At 30.9% G+C, this 15,496-nt stretch overlaps 2 protein-coding genes across 2 annotated transcripts; one reads left to right on the top strand and one right to left on the bottom strand.

The window, feature by feature from the left end:
• The first annotated feature begins 2,838 nt into the window (after positions 1-2,838).
• LOC101514278 (ribosome-binding factor PSRP1, chloroplastic) lies at positions 2,839-5,169 on the top strand. The gene is made up of 5 exons (XM_004502702.4): positions 2,839-3,336; positions 3,476-3,622; positions 4,006-4,269; positions 4,506-4,614; positions 4,733-5,169. The coding sequence occupies exons 1-5, from the start codon at positions 3,079-3,081 to the stop codon at positions 4,861-4,863; spliced, it is 909 nt and encodes a 302-aa protein (XP_004502759.1). The 5' UTR covers positions 2,839-3,078; the 3' UTR covers positions 4,864-5,169.
• A 2,082-nt stretch (positions 5,170-7,251) lies between these two features.
• On the bottom strand, positions 7,252-9,029 carry LOC101513939 (transcription termination factor MTERF8, chloroplastic). Its single transcript, XM_004502701.4, has 2 exons — positions 8,633-9,029; positions 7,252-8,551 (listed from the first exon to the last, which is right to left on the bottom strand). Exons 1-2 carry the CDS (start codon positions 8,889-8,891, stop codon positions 7,272-7,274), a joined length of 1,539 nt encoding a protein of 512 aa, XP_004502758.1. The 5' UTR covers positions 8,892-9,029; the 3' UTR covers positions 7,252-7,271.
• Positions 9,030-15,496: the final 6,467 nt, after the last annotated feature.

The following is a 15,496-nucleotide window of genomic DNA, read 5'->3' as shown; positions in this document are numbered from 1 at the left end:
GCGAGCAAATAATTGGAGACTTATTTATAGTCAATTAAGTAATTATCAATTGATGAACTAATTTTCTCACCATTAAGGAAGAAAATAAGTAGTTGAAAATATGAACCAGAACTTCAAACGAATTACTTAAAATATATTACTATCTTATATTGATCATATGATAAAACAATGTGAACAAAAAGTTCGAAGCATATTTCATTTACAAAGTTAAACAAAACTAATATCAATTGTTAGTGCTCATATCAAAATAAACGTCTATGTTGGACAATATAATATTGCAAATAAGTCTTAATCGCACGTGAAGCGTGGGAGATGAGTCGATTCTAAATATAAAAATCCTCAAATAAGAAAAGAAGTTAATAGGAAAAAAAAAGTGGTCTATGAACTAATAAAGTAAGTTTGACATAATTGATTATATATTAGTGCAATTAAATGAATATATCTTGCTACTTGTTTGTTATTCATTTATTAGACAAAAGAACTTCTTTATATATATAACAACATTGGTACTAAATCAAATATATACTTTGCTATATTAGTGATACATGTTATTTGTTTAATTATCATAATGATATAGATTAGAAAGAAGTTATTTGTTTACATCAGAAAGTACAATAATTTCATGGAAATATGTGAAATAAACCGTAACAACAATATCATTAAATGATAACAAAATTTTACAACACAAGAAGTTTTAAAAGGTGCTTTAATTGAAGCATATGATTCAACACCTGCAATGGACTAATAATAGTTTGTGTTAGATAAATATAACTACAAAAGCTTTTTATGAAGATAATGGTTTGTCTGCACTTACACTGCTCAGTTGAGACAATGACATATTAAAAAAAAAAAACTTGTAAAGTCAACAAAATTATTTATGTGATAATATCCGATACGCTGTTACAAATTCATAGTCAAGTAATGTTTTTCATCGACTACAACAAAAGACTAATTTTCATCATTTCAAAGATCATTGTCTACGTGAAGGGAGAAATAAATATATTTTGCACTGTTTTTTTCTTCACTAAAGTTTTGTTCCATTAGATTTTATTGGTAAAGTTTTAATGAGGCAATTTCCACATAAAGAATGTTGCACTTTTTCCTTCACTAGAGTTGTTCTCTTCCACTATTTTTTTTCCTAGTTAAATTTTAATGTGACATATCACTTATGGACATTCGACAGAAAGTGTTATGAATATTATGTCCACTAAATCCATTATTGAATGTCTATGTACTTGTAATCTATAAATAGAGTTAATATTGTAATAGAAACTACGCAATAAAAGGATAATATATTCACTCTCTTACTTCAATTTTTTTCATTTATCTTTATCATCCTATATCATGCCCTTGTTAGTTTTGATTAGTTCACAACAAACTTAACAAATTGTTATTTGTATCCTTCAAATTATAGTAATAATTAAAAATGAGGAAGGCAACTCCTGATCATTTGGCAGTGCTCTTCTTCCTTATAGATGGATGATGACTATGATTCTTTAGAGAGATTCCACCTAAAGACATAGTAACTTTAATTTTTTTTTTGGATTCTTATATAAAATGGTAAATAAATTTACGTACAAATGTAATGTATTAGATTCGAACTAAAGATATAATATCTAACTCAATAGGATCAATATTTGACCGTTGATACATGAGATCGATACATGAGATCTTCTAACTTGAAGCACGTACACATTAGTGAAAGATTCTTCTTAATATTTTTGTTTTTGAAAATTCGTATGGAGAATATGGTATTGGACCAGCCGAATGACAAACGGGCTAGCTAGTTAAAGTTTTATTCGGGCTAATCAGACTGGACCATAAAGATCCATCTGACTTTTGTTTGATAAGTGCTTTTTCCTTCATCTCAGTTCTAAAGTAGTAAATTCACCCAGTCAAAAAAATATTAATCGTTTCAATGTTAAAAACAAAAAGTGATTCCAATTCAATGTTTCAATTAAACTAATTTTATTTGTAAAAAAATGTTAAATTGTTAATGAGTATATTATTAAAATATTTAAAAATACAAACAAACAAAAAATGTTTTAGTTTTTGTAAAATAAAAAAATTTATTTAATTTTTTATAAAATTCAAACAATTTTATTTTAGCCTCTAATATCTCACATTGTTAATCTTTTAACACAAAATGCAAAAAATATAAGTTTTAGTCTCTGTAAAAAGTTTATGTTGAATTTTTTTTTCTCTTCAATTAAATCAATTAGTAACATCAAATCAATCGATAAAAATATATTTTTCCACCACACATTAAGAGAAAATAAATGATATATTAATTAATTGAAATAAATTTTGTTACAAATTAAAAGTTATCTCATTACAAGTAATAAGCTTCATTATATATTTTTGAATTATAATTATTTCTAAATTCAATTAAAGATTAAGTTGTTTCATTATTATTATTAAGAAAAATGTAAATGATGTAATCTTTTAATTATATATTTTGAAAAACATGCATAATTTATTATAGTTAAATTTTTATATCTTAATAAAAAAATATATAATGTAATCAAACTATCTATTTTTTAATATAAAATATTTTTATTTGAAATAAATAAAGAGTTTAAAATAAATAAATTTAGAGATGCGGAGATTATTTTCTCATTCTAACTTTTTTTTTGTCATATATTATTCATATAAACTTTTTTATACAATCAATATGTCAAAATTATTTATATATATGACACTAAATATAATTATATTAAAAATTAAATATAAATAATGATGCATCGGTTATGATTGAGGTGATTTGTGTATATGAACATTTGAAATTTATTGAGTTATGGATAAAGTAGTAGTGGGTTGGAGAATGGCCCGCGTATGAGACGATTGAATATTCATCATCATCCAAAACAAGAAAGAGACAACCGTTATTTAACGTTTTCACCCACACTCTCACCGTTATCTTCATCTTCATTATACCTTTGTCCTTTCCCTTTCTTTTCTTCATACATTACAGAAAACCACTAATACAGAGACACCTACAAAGATTTTTCATTCAAATTAATATACCATATTTCCATTTCATTACAATTATTATTCTGACTACTCAAATTAAATCAAATGGCAATAGCCACTAACTTCAACTTCCACACAACCCTTCCCCCCTCTTCTCCATATCCCACGCGCTGTCTTCCTCACTTGTCAAAGACCAATATACCCTCCACAACTTTCTTTGGAGGAGGTACCCTCAAATTCAAATATGCCGCCGCATTCGCAACCACACCAACCAAACGCGGCGGTGGTTCACTCAACGTTCGGATGTCGTGGGATGGCCCACTCTCTTCCGTAAAATTAATCATCCAGGGTAAAAATATGGAGGTATCTAACTATTCCATTTATCATCACTTTTTATTTTATCTTCAGTTTAGTAAAAAGAAAATAAAATTCCGATTTGAAGTTAAGTTACGAAATAGGAATGAATAAATGTAATGTGTTGGTGTGAATGAAATGAATTCAGCTGAGTGATGCGGTGAAGCAGCACGTGGAGGAGAAAGTAGGGAGGGCAATTGAGAAGCATAGCTACCTAGTGAGAGAGGTTGATGTCAGGCTATCCACTCGTGGGGGAGGAGAATTTGGACGTGGACCTAGAACACGTAGATGCGAGGTTTGTCGATCGCTTTCATTTTCAATTTTCTTTTTAGGTGAATGTTAGTAGTTGGTATATATATTAGGGGAGAGATAAATGTTAATAACTCTTTTAGTATCTCTATCCCTAACCAAACCACTGATAACCTACCATTCAAGATCTTAAAAAAGTAGTAGCAATAAGTGAAATTAACGTTTTTTAGGTCTGTGAAATTGTAATTGAGGTCTCATTTCTTGCAATTTTCTATATTGTCATGATGTAATAGAGTAGATATAGTAGATATCAAGTTAGTGCAACTGCAAGCACAATTTAAAAGGTGATAGGAATGACAAAAAGGAAAAATGATGATACAATGTGTGTTCAAGTTGAATCAATTACTAGTTGATTTGGATTTGCATTAGGTGACTTTGTTTACAAAGAGACATGGGGTGGTGCGCGCTGAGGAACATGCAGAAACTACTTATGGAAGTATAGATTTAGTGTCCTCAATCATTCAGAGAAAGTTGAGAAAGATCAAGGAAAAAGAGACAGATCATGGTCGCCACATGAAGGGATCCAATAGATTGAAGTTTAGGGAGGCCGTATTGCCACTACCCACAGAGGAGGAGGATGAAATTGAAATGTCGCCACAGAAAAAGGAGGAGGAACAAGAATTTATTGAAGAGGTTGGTACTTCGTACTTCATACTTTTCAACCTTGTTTTCTTTCTCTCCTTTAATTTTGTTTCCTTTTCATGAATTTATTGAAATATTAGCCTTGGGCTGTGTGATATATTCTAGAAATTGAACTGAAAAGAAAAAACTTCAATGTCAAGTTTGGAAGTAGATTTGCTATTGTGCTATATGTTGATTGATATATCATTACTTAACACGTGATGCTGTTGTTCTTTTGTTATTTACAGGTCGTTCGGACCAAATACTTTGACATGCCTCCTTTAACCGTGTCCGAAGCAATTGACCAGCTGGAAAATGTTCATCATGACTTCTATGCTTTTCGAAATGAAGAAACTGGTGAGTAAATACTGTTTAGCTATCTTTCGTTTGGCCTTGTTTCTCACACCATTTTCTTGTTCCTCTTCTGTTTTATTGCTATCTTGTGTGGTAACTAAATGTACTTCGTTTGTTTCAGGGGAGATTAATATTGTATACAAAAGAAAAGAAGGAGGTTATGGACTCATTATACCCAAAGGAGACGGTGAAGCCGATCCATTGGAGCCTATAGTGGTTGAACCAGCAAAAGAACCCACTCTCAAAGAATGAAAGTCATTCCACGACAAACTCATTTTGTAACAACACAAGCGCTTGTACATGATTAGCGGATAATAATTGCACTTTCTTTGGAGCTAGAAGTTGCATAGGAAATTCCAACGGATGGCTAGTGATTGTAAAATGAAAGATTAAGAGATACACAAATAGACTGTGCTGCTGAAAACTTCAACAACACATATTTTTCTCTAACAATGTCGTCTGCGTGTTTTTAATAATCAGTGTTGTTCTGCTCTGTGTTTATTGCTTTTCCAGCTTACACTGTAAAATTTCAAATAATTTTTCCACTTTAGTCCTTTATTTGTCTAGCAAATTTATTTATGTGCTATATAGAGTTGATTAAGTAAATGTTGGCTACCAAGAGAAACCCAAGTGATAGAGTATAACAACCGAACAAGAATTCTTTGATTAGTAGTCTTGTTGAAGTGCAATGAATTTTGAATAATGCTAGGAACACACTCATTAAGGTATATTTTTTAACACGCTTTATTTCATTGGTTAAAATTCATGCGAGTCCCGCCAAATTTAAATGGAACTCACATAATTTGATGGGATTCATGTGAAATTTCAACCAATAAAATAGAGTGTATTAGAATGTGTGTTAAAGAGAGTGTTGCTAACACTTCTATTGATTTTTTCTTGAATGTATCTGGTTTTACTACTTTAACAAGGTAGGTAAAGTGTTGTTCCTTGGGGCAAAGCATAGGGTATTTGTTCCATAATCCACAAGATGTGCAGAGCAGCAAGAGCATTTTAAAATGTTATAATAAGGATGTCCGGTTATCAGAACAGAAAACTGCAAATCCATTGGGTCATAATCATATTGGTCAGCATCTTACATAGACGCCTGAAGCTGCTATATTTTGTCATTGGTCACTCGGATCAAACACCATTTTCTGACTTATTTCTCAGGGTGTCACTTGTCAAACTAAATTTGATTGTGTCCACCAATAGAGCAATGGCAATCAGAACATTTTAAAATGGAAATATGTAGTCCCATTTTAATGTTTTTTGCTCTTCCGTTTTTCTTCTTTATTTGACAATATACACCCACATCCCAACCAAAATAAACACGAATGATATCCAAAACTCTGGTGGCCAAGATATATTCTTAGAAATATGTATATATATAAGGCTAGGTGTTTAACTAGACAATTCTATTGATTCAGTTACTTGTGCAGGCAACAATATTGCATCCTATAAATAAAGAAAACAAAAATATCTTCACTACATCAAGGAAATGAATTTGTGGTTGAGTAAATAAGCAAGAAGGTCAGTCAATTATAGTCCCTCAATTTAGCACCACAATTTTAAAGGTTTTATGTTTGCACTAGAAAATTGCTACTTCAAAAACACTATTGTCTTGATGGCCACGTAACATTTGCAAGTTTGAGCAGTTGATTGTAACTAGTCTCACTTCGTTTTTTTTTTTTTTTTTATTATTCAAAATACACAGTTTTTGCTGCCTATATGTGGACTTTGTAGTCATCTAATAGACGCAAGAAGCACGATGTTCCATCCAAATATGACCAATAACTGGGACGGCCAAATAGATAAGAATGGTATCCAAATTAATGATGACCAAGATCAATTCTACTAAGTACGTAAGGCTGAATTTCAACAAGTACCTTTCTGCAAAGTCACAAACTCAATCCTATTGATTCGGTAAATTGTGCAGGTAACATTGCATGCAATGGAAAGAGAAAAGAACAAACCCAATTTCTTCAATGCTTTAAGGAAATCCATTTATGATTGAATAAATCAATATTTTGGTACTTCAAATTGTAAGCGTCAAACAATTCAGCCCCTTAAATAAAAGAATGTCATACAATTATAGTCCCACCACCAAAACACCGTTTTAGAAAGCATCACCTAAACTAATGAAAGACCTATACATTGTCTTAGATAGTATCTTGTTGCATCAAGACAGACATAGAACCTTTAAATTGTAGTGCTTAATTCGGGAAGAAAAAAAAACTGAGTTGACTTATATTATTTTTCTAATTTGATGGATTAAATTGTCCAAACCCTTATAATTTCTAGGATGAAAATGTTAATTCACTCGCTTGTGGTTGGTATACCACAGCACAAAAGCAGCAAATATTGCAGCAATTGTTAGTGAAAAATAAGGTAATTTGCACCAGAACTATGCTACTTGTAAAACACTGTTGTCTATTGTCTTGATGGTCAGGTTTGCAAGTTTTAGCAGTTGATTGTACCTAGTCTCACTTCATTTTTTTATTCTTCTGTCAACACCTTAGTAGTGGGGATATTTATCAAAAGTATTGCTCTTTCTACATATTGTTCTTGGTAAAGGCCAATCATAAGGAATAAAACAAAATTACCTAGGGGCAGCAAAACTCATGCACAACGAAATGAGAATAAGATTAATATGATCACCTTTATTTCAATTCAGATTTTACAGAAGAAGCTTTCTTTGGTTTGCCAGTAAACACCTCACTAGAAACAGTTAAAAGCTTATTGAGAGACATTTGTCCACCCCTTAAACCCTTCTTTATTTCATACCTATGCTTAATTCTGTCATCAAACTTGTATCCAAGAAATGCAGGAAAATCCAGCAACTCCTGAATGTCACGATTCATATCCTCTATCAAGTACTTCATCTTCTTCTCTAGAGAGGCATGATTATACTGCAGTATCTGTGGATGCTTCTTGCTCATAGCAAAAATGTCTTCAGATGAAAACCCATAATTCAAGAAAAGATTCATCACCTTCTGCATATTCTCACAACTTATTCTAGTAGAAGACGCGATTGCCACTGTCAACTCTTTCGTCCTATATTTATACCCAATCTTGAGCAAAAAGACAAGCTTATACGCAAGGTTCTTGTCGAACGAAATGCTCAAAAACACGGGTGCTTTGATCAAGAACTTGAAGATATCACCCGAGTCTAACCCGCATTCCTTGAGAAAGTGTATCCTAGGGCGCAGTTTCCTCTCTCTGCTACTAGTAAAAATTGCTGGAAACACCGATACTATCCTAAATATTTGTTGATCATCAAAGTCTGCAAAAGACCTCAAGAACTGTATATGTTCCTCGATGTGTTCCACACTATAATTCAAAATAATGGGAAACCTATTCAGCACTTTCCCAGTACCACACTCATCTCCTCCACTAAGCTCAGTAAGGACTCTAATTCTCGGAATTAACTGATAATCCAAATCATAATTGAGAATTGGAGGGTATTTCACAATCAAAGCAATACCACCAAAGGGTTCTAAAAAACCTATAATTCTATCAATTTCATCCATTGACCTATGACAAAGTGCCTTTGACAAATTCACTTTGTTAAGCACACGCACAATTTTATCAACAGGAATCCCACGTTCAACAAGCAATTGAACCTTTTGAGGAAAACCAGCCAAGAATTTAGGTTCATTATCCGATAAAAGACGCTTAAGCTTAGCTTGTTCAAGTTGTCCTTGTAATTCATTTCTCAAAAAGCTTAACAAGTGTTCAATTTCATTATCCGTTAAAACAGTGAAGCGTTTAATAACTAAGTAATAAATTGAAACACGATCTAACCCGAGAGAATGCAAAGAATGAACGCGAGCACGCAATGAATCCACTGGTATTGATGTGAGTTCCGGTGCATTGAGCAAGAGCAATTTGGTTTCTTCAAAGCTAATACCGATTTCTTCAAACAAAGAGACGAGTGTTCCTGAAAATGAAAGAAAAAAAAATGAGAGATTGCATATAAGGTGTTTGAAAAATTGAGTGTGAGGAATGAGAAGTGAAATACCGAATTGGACGTCGGTATTGGCGGTGTAGGTAGTGCAGCAGCAGTGGAAGAAAGTGTGGATGGAGGGTTGAAATCGGAAAAGGGAAGAGTCATTGATTTGTGGTTGTGATATGATAAGGGGGGAGAAGGAGGGTTGAGAATGAAGAAAAGGAGATAAGGTTGAGGGTGAACGGAGTGAGGGTTGAAGGAAGTGAGAAGGGTTTGAAGAAGAAGAAGAAGAAGAAGGACGAATAGAGAAAAGAGTAAGTGCTAGCGCCATTTCTCTAATCAAATATTAACGAGAAGGAGAAGGGAAGTCAGCATGTCATGTTTATGTGGATTGTGGGCGGGACTGGGAGGTGCAAACTGGCAGTTAAGTCAAACTGCTAAGTGCTGCGCAATCCTGGCCAAGGAGCATATCAATGGAAAATCATGATAAAAATTACAAGCTTCTTTTTTTAAAATTAATTTAATTTATACACTTTTATAAAATCAATTGTGATTAATAACGATTTGAGTAAAAAAAATCATTAATAATGATTTACTTCATTTTTTTAACATTATAATTTATTTTTATTTTAATTATTTATAAAATTATTTATATGATTGGTTATAATTTATCCACTGTGTATATTTTTTTATACAGTACATATAAATTAATTTTTTTTATATATTTTATCTATTTCATAATTAGTATCATTTTAATAAATAAATAAAAATTATTTTAAAATAAATATCATTCATAAATTTCAATATAATTTTAATTATTTTTTTAATATTCAATTGTTACTATACACACAATTTTCCAGGAATTATTATACTTTGTACTAAAATAAATAATTTCATAAAATGACTCATTTGATAAATAATAATAATAATAATAATAATAATAATAATAATAATAATAATAACAATAATACAAACAAAAATGTATGCTTGATAGTTTCACACTTTTTATTTTATTACCTGAAATTTGTATTCAAGTGAATTTCTTAATTTTAGGGATTTTTTTTTATGGAAGAAGAATGAAATATTTGGTGTTAATTTTAGATTAAAAAAATGTTATAATTGAATTATATTGAGAGTTTATTTTTAGGTTAAAAAAAATTCTTTTTTAATTATATTTAGGTTTCGCGATATTATATTTTTTATAAAATTAAACTATATTTGCAGGAATGTGGACCAAACAAAAAAACTTACCAGTATCAAAATAAGAAAATGTTATAATTGTAAGGGCTAAATACATATTTAAACCATAATATATGTTTGAAAAAATTAGTATGACCACAAATGTAATTTTTCAATCAGTTAAGATGTTACATATTAAATTAATGTGGTATAAAAAACAATTATAATTATACCATACATTACATATTATATTACATGTATTATATATTATATTTTATATCTTACATTTTAAATTAAATAATTGTAAAAAAAAAAATACATACTTGAAAATTGTAAAATTATTTGTTGTTTATACAAAATGTCATGGCTCATTATTTCTATGTTTTGTTTAAAACAAACTATGATCTTATCAATTGGTCTCACATGAATAAGGTCGCAAATTTTTTTCTCAAAAGTTAATGTATTAATTGTCATCATTTAGCAAACTTCTATGAAAGCATATCTCTTTAAATGTTTTATAAACCACATTATTCATGGTTAATATCTTCATAACTTTCAGGCCTTTTGACATAATTTAACAATGTCCTTAAATAAAATATCTCACTTGATCTTGATGGTGCAAAATGAACCATTCCAATTGTAAATCTTTTTTTTTTTTAGGGCACCACTCGTTATCAGAATCCTTCAAACAAATTTAAGTGAAAATTGAGTGTCAGTAACATTTTTAAACTTTAGACAATCATGTTTAGACAACCTAAATCTGATTTTGCTTTAGAGATTGGAATAACTCATGTCAAAAGCTTATTGCTCAAGTTATTTAATTGAACTATTTTGCATTAAGATTGAGACTACCAATATTCAATAAGACTACCAATATTATACTCTATATGTTAAGATTGAGCAACTTGGTATAAGATATCTATGATGACATGTGCATTCTCATGTATATATTATGAGGGTTGAGCAACTAAATGAATAGATTGAATTGATTTATTGACAGCAGATTTGTAGTATGTGAAATAATGTGTATCATATCTTGTCATTGGAAAATGTTGGAAATGATAATGCTTTTAATGAAAGTTCATTGGAAATAATGATGACATTTATGAGAGTTAGTGTTGTTGTGAATTGAAAAAATTGAGAAGTTCCACATTGGAGGGATACCACACACTAGTAGGGTATATAAGGTGGAGGTAATGAATTTGGGGAGGGCCCCAAGGGGCACTCCAATTTTGTGAAGGAGGGAGAACGCAAGCAATATTGACCACCACACGCGCGCCGCCGTCCGCCCGCCCTGGCTTTGCTTGGCTTTGGCTATGTGCTTGATCTCTTTCTTCTCTTTCGAGTGGTCATTGTGCCATTCATCTCTTTCTTCTCCTTCGAGTGGTCATTGTGCCATATTACGAGTGTTAGAACTCCGATACAAAGTATCTGGACTGTTTTATCCTGGGGACTTCGTGGTTGATCACAATTTTAGGCAGTGCCTAATATTTTCGGTGGCATCTGGGCATGAATATGAACCAACAAATTTGCATTTTTGTCCATAAAATAAGATAACATTAGAAATACACATGATTCCAATGATGTTGGCGGCTTAAACATTTAGTTCAACCATTGGGAAGCAAATATGTCCCCCACGTGTATTATACATCCAATAGAGGGAAGGATAAGATCATGATAATGTGTTGTAGACATTGAATTAACTCATAACAAAAGCTTGTTCAAGTGCTATGATTACATAATTTACATTTTAAGTTCCCATGAGTTATTAAAGCATTTTTCTTAAGGAGTTTTACTTTAAAAAAATTGATCCTTCATTTAATGGATACAACAACAACTCTGCACATTCTAGTTAGATATGCATCCTACATCTTTGCATTTGTGTCCATAAGATAAGATTACAAATTCACGTGACTTTTAATAGCAATGATAGTGACAACTTAATCATTTATATCATTCATTGCTCAAGGTGAGTTTTTTAGTAGGAATAATTTGTCCAACAGATTGACATAATGATAGGTGATGAAAAGTTTACAACTCAATGACTTGGTAAATATTTGACATAGTTGGACACATAAGACATGCTAACTCAATAACTTGATGAGATTTTGAACTTCAAAACTATGAATCATGTATATCTTATTAATTCCTAAAAACCTGATTATTTTTAATTTAACTGACAACTATATGTGCATAGGTTAAACATAGAGATATGAGGCCAACTTGAGGGCTTGTTAGATTTTATCTTACTGTCATATTAACCATGATAATACTTAATCAAAATGCACAACTCATCATTCTTAACTCATGTAATGTGTTGATAACAATGATATTTGTGATCATAATGTACGTCTTATCAGGGAGGCTGCATCAGTTAGCATGTAATTCATTAGTTTGTCTTATCAGTTTTCCTGAATTAATTTTTATGAGCTTAATGGTTAAAGTAGAAGACTAATGATGATGACTTAGATGTAAGTTGAAGACTACAATAGATTTAGAGTCACATTTACAAAAACTTAATCACAAAACAATAGTCTTAATTAAAAATTAAGCTTAATTTACACTAAGCTTTAAAGTTCAAGCACTGAAGCAAGAAAACACTATATTAAAGCATTCCCTCAAGTTGTGACTAAGACTAAGCAAAGTACTCTTCAAAATTATATATAGGTTTGAGTGTGGAGTTGGCAGCAGCTGCAGCCAAAGTTGTTTGCAATCTTAAAGTATGATTCACTCGAATGTAAATGGCTTTGTTTTCAATGGCATTAGTAACACCAAGCTTGACTGTAACCCTTTCAATGATCTTCTTGCTTTGCAAAAATTTCTCTAGCCTCCATGAGCACAAATTCATATATGTCTTGTTAAAAACAGTACTACAAAAGTCAACCCATTGCAACTTCTGTTTTAGAGAAAATGAATGTAATTGAACAATTTTTTAAAATCATTAGCAAATATTTAATGTAGGCATTTATAATCATTTTATTACATATACAACAAACCAATACACTTGATTTAATATCTTCATCAATCAAAGTCTTAACGTATGCATGATAAAAAATACCATTGGAAATTTGTGCCTCATTGCGCCACCAACATTGTGAGTAAATCCATTATTAAGATTGTAATTGAGAATGGGACGGTTCAATGAAAACCTTATTGGAGGATTGCTCGTAGGAGGGTTGATCTCGTTCTCAAGCCTATTCTTGACCCTTACAATGACAAACATTTCGGTGTTGTATGACACAATGTAATCCAACCACCAAACTTTATACCATAAAAATCATTCAAGCATAACCACTAATCTATGAAGAAAATGTCTCATTCCTCTTTGTGTACTCTTACTTCAAATTCATTTTCACTTAGTTCAGTTAAAAAACAATAGTTTGTAACTGACAAACCAAATTCTCTTGTAAACAAACATTGTAGCTGACCCTTCTCTAGTTAAATGGTGCCATTTTTTAGATTAGTAACTGAATTATACAACACTATCATAAAAAAAAAATAGTACACACTCAATGGAAAATTTTAGTTAAAGTACTTACACTATAAGGATCATACTTCATCTCATAAGTTCTCATTTGCCTTAAACTATGTCAGAAATCCATATCATTATTTGACAAATTGACTTGTTCGTGTGAAACTGCAAATAAAACCACACAAAAACAGAATTCAATAAATGAAACTATGATCGTGTGAAACTACAATTTTTGGTTCACATGCCTAATTCATATGTAAAGATTTAAAAATGTCAAATTGAATAATTATGTAATGAACATTTAAAAAGGAATAGAAACATAGCAATACATACCCTTAAGATTGAGTAATGACAAGCAGCATAGCATAATGGTTGTTGAATGTCATGTTCATATGGATACATTTACTGAATTGAGATTTTTATGTTTTTGACATAGACTCCAAGTGAACCAAAAAAATGATATGGCTTAAGCTTATAAAGTGGCCAAAACATGTGCTTTAGATTGTTGTGTGTAGTTATTGGTCGCATGACAATTCTAGATAACTTTAAGAAAGATTAAATGTTGTTATATGATGAATGCATGCTACACAAAACCATTATTGCATATATAGGCTTTAGGTATATATGTAGGTAGACCTAAGACTTATTATAAATTGTATAGATGCGTCTTATTTAGACAATTGGAAAGTTGTTTAGAATTATGTCATTTGTCATTATTAATGACACATTTGGTTTAGTCGGGAAATAACTTACATATAGAATTAGATTTAGGTAGTAATAGATGTTGACTTTGAATGGCAAGAGCCAAGATAAAGATGATTGGGAAAAAGTCAACATTGAAACACTTCTTTTGAACTGCATTGCAACTCACAACGTTTGTTAGGTGGAGTACCAACAAGTAGGGCGCAATTAATTTTTTACCACAAAACTTTAATTGAATTATTTGAGAGAAAGTTCGCAATCTATCTTGCTTCAAATTGACCGATGAATTTCACCCTTCCAATACCATCTTGAACAAGAAAATTTTGTATGTAACGCACTCGAAACAAAACTTTCCATCCAACAGTAATTTATGGTACCTTGCAATTATAGCTTTTAATTCTTTTGAACATCTATCATTATATTGTGCATTATCCACTGACACAATAAATTTAGTTTTCAATGCCTCATTTTTTTTAAACATTTGAAGATTTGCATTAACAATATCAACACCATGTCAAGGAGGAGGAACATGCATAGAACTAAGAACGCGCTTCTGCAAAACTCAATTAGCGTCAACGAAATGACTTGTCAGCACCATGTATTACATCTTATGAATTTTTGACATCAACAAATAGCAATGCAATCATTCTTTATATTGATGGATCTACGTTCAAAATAGAGGGAGAAATACTTTAACCAAAAAATTAGAGAAAAATAAACTATTAGTCACTAATTTGATAGTGAAAAAATCACTTATAAATGGCCAACTAAATAAATTAAACAAACCAAATAAGTCTATAACTTGATCCTTTTAGTTTCAAATTTCCGAAATTAGCCCCATTGTAAAAACAAACATTATTAATTTATATTTCTATTTCTTGAAAGCTTCTTTTCTCCTACAAATTTTCTAAAAAAACCCTTAATTTTGTACAGATTGGTCAATTCGGAGGTAAATTTTACATGTTAATGTTAATCAATTCGAACATGTATTTGAGCACAAATTTTTTTTTACACCCTCTGAAAGCCAATTACACAATTTTAAAATATGAAACCAGATTAAAAAATTTCAAAACAGTATACGATCTAAAATTTAACCTTTATTTTAATGCATGCAAGTGTTAATACTCTATCACAAATTTAACATTAACAAATACTACAATTCCCTCCAATTTTGATCCTTCATGTTTATGGAAAGTTCATGGTTCATCATTCATGCATGCAGTGGCTGATATATTGGAAGATGTTTGTTCCATTGCTTTAATCTGTCTTTTTGGCCATGTGTTAAACAAATTAAGTTGTGAAGGGTTTATCAAATTGTAATAGCCATTTGACTGAATTAGCCTTAGACTGGTCTTGGAAATGTTTGGCTTAGGGGTACTCCGCAACGGGTTACAAAATCTGGTAGGACTCCCGAACTATCTAAAACTCTTGCCACTAAGCCATTCTTAATAGCTAAGCTGAACTTGAACTAATTTACTTTCAACAAAAATTATCCCAAAATATGATTCTCCACCTGACACGAGAATAGATCCTAATAAAAAATGACAAAAAAAAAAGCAACAGCTGCAAATATATTAGGGAAA

The sequence above is a fragment of the Cicer arietinum genome, chromosome 5 (genome assembly GCF_000331145.2).
Source record: "Cicer arietinum cultivar CDC Frontier isolate Library 1 chromosome 5, Cicar.CDCFrontier_v2.0, whole genome shotgun sequence".
NCBI classification, from domain to species: Eukaryota; Viridiplantae; Streptophyta; class Magnoliopsida; order Fabales; family Fabaceae; genus Cicer; species Cicer arietinum.
This window is presented reverse-complemented; position numbering and strand designations above follow the sequence as displayed.

Bases quoted from the DNA above. Each gene is read 5' to 3' on its own strand.
- LOC101514278 (XM_004502702.4), top strand. From the start codon at position 3,079: ATGGCAATAGCCACTAACTTCAACTTCCACACAACCCTTCCCCCCTCT. The intron at 3,337-3,475 runs GTATCTAACTAT...AAATGAATTCAG, and splicing joins TCCAGGGTAAAAATATGGAG to CTGAGTGATGCGGTGAAGCA. The intron at 4,615-4,732 runs GTGAGTAAATAC...CGTTTGTTTCAG, and splicing joins TTTTCGAAATGAAGAAACTG to GGGAGATTAATATTGTATAC.
- LOC101513939 (XM_004502701.4), bottom strand. From the start codon at position 8,891: ATGGCGCTAGCACTTACTCTTTTCTCTATTCGTCCTTCTTCTTCTTCT. The intron at 8,552-8,632 runs GTATTTCACTTC...TTTCATTTTCAG, and splicing joins CAATACCGACGTCCAATTCG to GAACACTCGTCTCTTTGTTT.